This window comes from Chelonoidis abingdonii, chromosome 1 (genome assembly GCF_003597395.2).
Source record: "Chelonoidis abingdonii isolate Lonesome George chromosome 1, CheloAbing_2.0, whole genome shotgun sequence".
Classification (NCBI taxonomy): domain Eukaryota; kingdom Metazoa; phylum Chordata; order Testudines; family Testudinidae; genus Chelonoidis; species Chelonoidis abingdonii.
In genome coordinates, this window is record NC_133769.1 from 42463245 (window position 1) to 42470284 (window position 7040).

General features: G+C 38.3%; 1 protein-coding gene across 2 annotated transcripts in view; it reads left to right on the forward strand.

The window, feature by feature from the left end:
* GRM8 (glutamate metabotropic receptor 8) overlaps nucleotides 1–7040 on the forward strand; it is a 517546-nt gene that overhangs the window by 306584 nt on the left and 203922 nt on the right. For both annotated transcript variants that reach the window (XM_075065157.1, XM_075065150.1), the window contains exon 6: nucleotides 615–815. In XM_075065157.1, coding sequence (XP_074921258.1) covers nucleotides 615–815 — 201 coding nt within the window. The remainder of the gene's footprint in view (nucleotides 1–614; nucleotides 816–7040) is intronic.

Below are 7040 nucleotides of genomic sequence, written 5' to 3' on the forward strand. Positions count from 1 at the left end.
GAAAAAGAAGCAAATAAATTAGAATAAGATACATGATTCTCAATTTGAGGAATAACTTAGTGTTAAATATAAGAAAAAGACCTCAAAATAGGCTTTCTTAAACACAGAGACAGATGGCAGCAGTCCTTGGCGAATATTCACCTTCTTTTCGACATGTTTAAATAGTGTTTATCAAACAATAGATGTAGATAAAAATCAAGGTATTCACTAAATTTCATTTAAACCAGAATGGCAGGCTACTGTAAAAGTGTCCTATAAATAACAGTAACCAGCTGTTCAATGGGATTCAGTGAGCCATAAAGAGAGATTTTGGAAATACAAATCTCTCTATTTTTTTTCTATTTTTCTCATAATCAAATATTTTCTCCTCTTTCCCAGCCCAGACCTCAATATACAGTTTATAAACCTGGCTTAGTAAATAATGATTAGAGGTAAAACCAGATTGCCATATTTTATCTTGTTTAATGTGTTCCACTGATGGATATCTGGGCCCTAATTTGATCTATCAATTGACTCTAATTGTTTATGATGTACTCTAGGAATGCACATAGGATTATGCACATATGCACAAGCACAAAGTGATCTGACTCTTTTTTTTCCTTTCTTTTCCATAGGCTTAGAAAGAATTGCAAGAGATTCAACCTATGAGCAAGAAGGAAAGGTCCAGTTTGTAATTGATGCTGTATATTCCATGGCCTATGCACTACATAGCATGCATAAAGAGCTCTGTCCTGGATATATTGGTCTGTGTCCAAGGATGAGCACGATTGATGGTAAAGAGCTACTTAGTTATATCCGGGCTGTAAACTTTAACGGTAAGTTATGAGCATATTTTTCTTCTTCTCTAAATTCTTCAGAAGTGACAGGATTTCTTCTATATATAGGACACTTTCAGGCACAGTGGAAAACACAGGATTATTAGAAGCAGTTCTCTTTTTAATCAGAAGTGTGAGTTTTTCCACCTGCTTTAAAACCCCATCATAACATGAAGCTGCTGCTAAAAGAGGCAGACGTTTAAAAATAGGAATCTGTCAATCAAACTATTCTGGTGGAAAACTGCTATTATAGAAACAACTGGAGGACTCATGCAATCCTAGTGACAGATTAAATTCCTCTGATGGTGCTTGTTCGTGCATTTATTAGGGAATGAATTGTAGAAAATGTCTTTTTGTAAATTATTTTCTTTTAAAATCAGTTTAATGTTTACCTACAATAGTGAATAATTTGGAGGTTGCTTTGTATTTACATATTTAAAACTTGATTAAATAATTGCTATCTGTTCTGGGTCCTGTTCTATGTCATTGGATTCAGTGATTTAGTCAATTTTAAGCCATGCACGGTGCTAAAAAACCAAAACAAAACTCACCACCACAACAACCTACACTGCATAAACTGCTAGGCAGCTGGGATCTGCCTGCTGGAGAAATATAGTTACGGTTGCTTATGCCACTGTCAGAAGAGGCTGTTAAAGAATATACTTAATTTATAGGTATTAAATTGAAAAGAGCAGAACATACTTCATGGCAAAACAAAGTTACTGAAATTGTACGTTCTTTCATGAAAGTCATAATTGTTGTAGATTACATCTGTCATTATTTTCAGATGAATTGATACAGTATTCTTTACCGAATTCCCTCCCTCGCCCCCTGCTCGTCCCCATTTGGCTGTAATCCACATACCAGACATGCCTCCTAACCATACACAGAGTAGCACTGTCTATAACAGTATACTCCAATGACCTCAGCTGCCAGCCTTTTGTAAAACATCACAAGGTCATTTTCAATTTAGCTTCCAAGTGGAAGCTGTTTTTGCTTCAGGTAATAAACCAGACCATTTGGTTGATATGAACATTGTCCATAGTTTGCAGTATATTCATGCTTTCCTAAAAGATTTTTCTTTTTTCATCCTATGAAATTTTCTTGAACAGGGAATCCCTGTCTAATTCAAGTGGGTCTGAATGATTCTTTAATGATTTTAAAGAAAACCTTGAACAAAATAGGTAACTGACAAATGGGGAATGTTATGATGACAAAGTATGCAGCATATTGTAAGTTTGCAATGATGTTTCCAATGTTTCCAATAAATATTCTTTTGAATCTACGTTGTTAAGGCATAAAGAAAGAGATCCATTTTCATTTGGTTGGTATAGAAGTGTAGCATATAAAGATAAGCTGTACAGTTTATTTCAAACCACTCTCACCCTAAAGATTGATGTATTTGATTAATACCTGTTGTGATTTCTCTGGTCTGCTGTAACTGTTGCTGTAAATACAAGGAGATGAAATGTGGCATGTTTTATAAGTATCATAATGGACACTGATGAGAACATTTTATCTTTTTTTTACATTAGTGATTTATCAGAAGTGGAAAAAAAATGCAGATGAGGTCAATTTTTCAAACCCTAAGAAATAATTGTGTTAATTAATCCCGTATATTGGTTTAGTCCACATACTCTATTAAAGGTAAACTACCCTTTTCAGTCCTTTGGTCTGTGGAACTCATACTGAGATCAGATAAACAGTGTGCAGCAGAATTTGAGGACCAAATTCAGCCTCTTCCCTAGCTGTAGAGGTCCCCTAGGAAGTGGAATTGATGTGGTTCTCAGGGTACTGTGCAGGAGAAAGGTGGACACAAGACTGTGTGGGCCAGGACCAGAAGACTTGTTTTTGTATGGATCTTTCCATCATTCAACTGTTGTTGTGGTGGTAATAGGGAAAGCTGAATAAGGACGTGAAGCATCTACAGCCATTGGTCTGGAGAAGATACGGGGAAAACAGTGGACATGTTATATCTTCACTTTAGCAAAGTTTTGGATATGGTCTCCCGCAGTATTCATGCCAGCAAGTTAAAGAAGTATGGATTAGATGAATGGACTATAAGGTGGATAGAAAGCTGGCTAGATCATCGGGCTCAATGAGGAGTGATCAATGGCTCCATGTCTAGTTGGCAGCTGGTATCAAGCAGAGTACCCCAGGGGTCGGTCCTGGGGCTGGTTTTGTTCAACATCTTCATTAATGATCTGGATGATGGGATAGATTGCATCCTCAGCAAGTTCATGGATGACACTAAGCTAGGGGGAGAGGTAGATACACTGGAGGGTAGGGATAGGGTCCAGAGGGCCCTAGACAAATTGGAGGATTGGGCCAAAAGAAATTGAATGATGTTCAACAAGGACAAGTGCAGAGTCTTGCACTTAGGATGGAAGAATCCCATGCAGTGCTACAGGCTGGGGACTGACTGGCTAAGCAGCAGTTCTGCAGAAAAGGACCCGGGGATTACAGTTGATGAGAAGCTGGATATGAGTCAGCAGTGTGCCCTTGTTACCAAAAAGGCTAACGGCATATTGGGCTGCATAAGTAGGAGCGTTGCCAGCAGATCGAGAGAAGTGATTATTCCTCTCTATTCAACACTGGTGAGGCCACATCTGGAGTACTGCGTTCAGTTTCGGGGACCCCCACTACAGAAAGGATGTGGCTAAATTGGAGAGAGTCCAGTGAAGGGCAACAAAAATGATTGAGGATAGGGCAGATGACTTATGAGGAAAGGCTGAGGGAACTGGGCTTATTTAGACTGCAGAAGAGAAGAGGGAGGGGGGATTTGATAGCAACTTCAAACTACCTGAAGGGGCATTCCAAAGAGGATGGAGCTAGGTTATTCTCAGTGGTGGCAGATGACAGAACAAGGAGCAATGGTCTCAAGTTGCAACAGGGGAGGCCTAGGTTGGATATTAGGAAAAGCTATTTCACTAGGAGAGTGGTGAAGCACTGGAATGGGTTACCTAGGGAGGTGGTGGAATCTCCATCCTTAGAAGTTTTTAAGACATGCTTTGACAAAGCCCTGGCTGGGGTGATTTAGTTGGGGTTGGTCCTGCTTTGAGCAGGGGGTTGGACTAGATGATCTCCTGAGGTCTCTTCCAACCTTGATATTCTATGATTCCATTAAATCTGTCACTGGAAAAGCTCCAGAGCCTCTGTAGAAGATACCTGGCTCTTCCCTACATGCGTGTGGGATGTTGAGCTCTCACTTTGACCAATAACACATCTCAGACAGCTTCATGGACCTTCTGTTGTGGCTGAGAGATATGTACATGTGAAACATTATAGTCTGAACTACAAGAATTTAAATGTAACAAAGTGCCCATGCCAGTAAGTGCAAAATAAATTTGCATGTGCACTTCCATTGGAACTGCTAACGTCAATGTACCATTGCATTAAAGCTCTTGATTCTAGAAAGATTAGAAATAAATATTGGAGTTGGTCATAGGGAACTCACTCTTACTTAAAAAGTTGGTAAATATTTTAATAAGGAACTGGGAGGAAAATCAGGCCTGGTTTTGCAAGAATGTAGCAGTTTTCAATAGCCGAGACAATGAGCATTTTACTACCTACGTAGATTATTTTTTGGTTTGGATTCAGACTATCCCTGCTCTGTTCTGTCCAGACTGTTTAGATGTTGGGTCACTTTCTCCTCTCTATTACTCCCATGCAACCATATTGACCTCAGTGGGATTTCATGGGTATAACTGCTATTACTGTATTGTCACACTGAGTCCTATAGACATGGCTTTGTTAAAATTGATTAAACATAATAAATGATATGAAGAATACTTTCACAGCACCCAGAAAGCTTTGATGGACAGGAAAGAATAAAACTTTCTGTTACCTGGAAATAATTGTTTAGCTTTTGAATGCAGGTAATCAGTCTTAAAAGTGCTTATTTTTGATGCCTCTTTGTTTACTTATATTTATATTGCAAAGAAGATTTTATTCCCCTGAAGGATTCTTCCATGTAATATTCTGTGACACTTTCATGACAGCAGGGTCATCATAATCTCCAAAGCACAGTGTATTCATGTAATTGATATGACATTAGTTTCTGCTTAGATGAACTTCCACAAGTTACATTTTAAACCCGGAATATTACATAGCAGAATGTGATCTTAATAGGGATAGAACTGTTATATTTGTAATGGGAATGAGGAAATTTGATGGATGTGTCACATTTTGCACATGAATCCACTTTAGTGAATTGTTCAGCCTTTTCTGGAGTGTATGTGTGGGTAGTTCTTCTTCTTCTTGTGCTTATTATTATATTTGATTCTTGGAACATCTACCAAACAAAGCAAGCTATACTGAAAGCACAATCAATTGCTTTTCATATATAGTGGCAGTTTAGTAGTTAATTTGGTTTGATAGGGGAACCTTGAACAACTATATTTTTACAGCATTTTGTAGTGTCATCTGGAAATGTAGAGTTTGTGAAAGCTGGGAAAATCCTAAGAACGCTCTTTTATCTCCAGGCCAAAACTATTGCAGTATTGCCAACTCTTATGAATTTTTTGACTAGTAATGGATTTTGGAGGGTTCTGGAATCTGTCTCATGATGATGTGAAAAGCTCTAGCCCTTTTAAGAAGAAACTTGGGCCCCCGCCACACTTGACCACTTAGGCTGAAAAGCCCAAACGCCAGCCCAAGCTGGAATATCCATATTGCTATTTTTTCCACACTAGCTCGAACCCTGCAAGTGTGAGTCTGTCTATCTTAGCTGGAAGGCTTGCTCCCATCCCAGTGTAGACATACCTTAAGTAGCAATCTAAAAGGGTAAAAGAAGGTGGTGGCTGGGCTCTATGGCCACTGTCCCCTTCACAATCCCCAATCCCTATTCATAAATTTGGAAGGGAAATAATACAGCTCCAAGTTATACAATATATATCCCCATGGTCTTCTCTGGGGTTACTACTGGCCCAGCCACTAGCAGTATGGATCCTGCAAAAGCCACTCTGCAGTAAAAGGTGGAACCAAACAAGGCAAGTAGAGTCAGATACTGTCTGTACCTATGGTTTTTGTCTCCATACATTGATGAGTCCTTCCCAAGGATCCTCAAGGAACAAAGCTTGGAAGTTCTCACTCTCTGTGGTCATTACAGCCCTCTGACCAAATCCCCACCAAGAAACAATTAACAGAAAACTCCATAAGGAGAACCTCCTAAAGGTTTCCTACCTTTCATACTTATCCCCTTTGACTTAGATTTTGTAACATGGTAAATTATCCTTTGTCTGAAGGTATTTATTTAATTAATTTTTGTCAGCAAATGCACAAAAGATCATCCTTTGTTAAAAAAGCAAACATGGAAAATTTCATCCCAAAACGTTAAAATGATGAATGACTGAAGGCAAGAATGGATATGAATATTCAAACCCACATATCATTGTGGCTGCTATCATGGAATTAATTTTAAAAACAGTAATTATATAACGTATTTTTAGAAAAAATGAAGTAAATATTCATCTACATAAGACAGGTTTTAATGAATGAAGACAGAAATTTCAGAAAGAATTTTGAACCAAGAAGTGAGTCATAACTATAGTATCAGCTGTTTGTATAATTCATATGCCACTCCAATTACTTCCAGTTACTACCAAATTGACCTGAATCTTGAAATTCATTTATTGTTAATATGCAGATCACACTTCATATAAAATTTTTTCTCAGATAAATATTCACCCTCCAGTACTCTCCTCAAGTACATTCAATACATGATGTTTCATTAGCAAATTGTTTTCCAATATTTGTGTTCTTATTAGGCATAAAAATATACTCTTGGCTTAAAACAGAGAAACTTTGAACATCCAAATCAAGTTTCATTTTCTCATGAGTCAAACTGTTAATACATATTGTAGGAAGATTCAGTGGATTCCTCAGTTAATACTGGGTTTTACTTTCTGAATACACAGACATTAGTTCTGGGGAAGTGCATGAACAGAAATGTACATAAGAACATAAGAATGGCCATACTGGGTCAGATTAAGGGTCCATCCAGCCCAGCATCCTGTCTGCTGGCAGTGGCCAATGCCAGGTGCCCCAGAGGGAGTGAATCTAATAGGCAATGATCAAGTGATCACTCTCCTGCCATCCATCTCCACCCTCTGACAAATAGAGGCTAGGGACACCATTCCTTAGCCATTAATGGACTTAACCTCCATGAATTTATCTAGTTCTCTTTTAAACTATGTTACAGTCTTAGCCTTCACAACCTTCTCA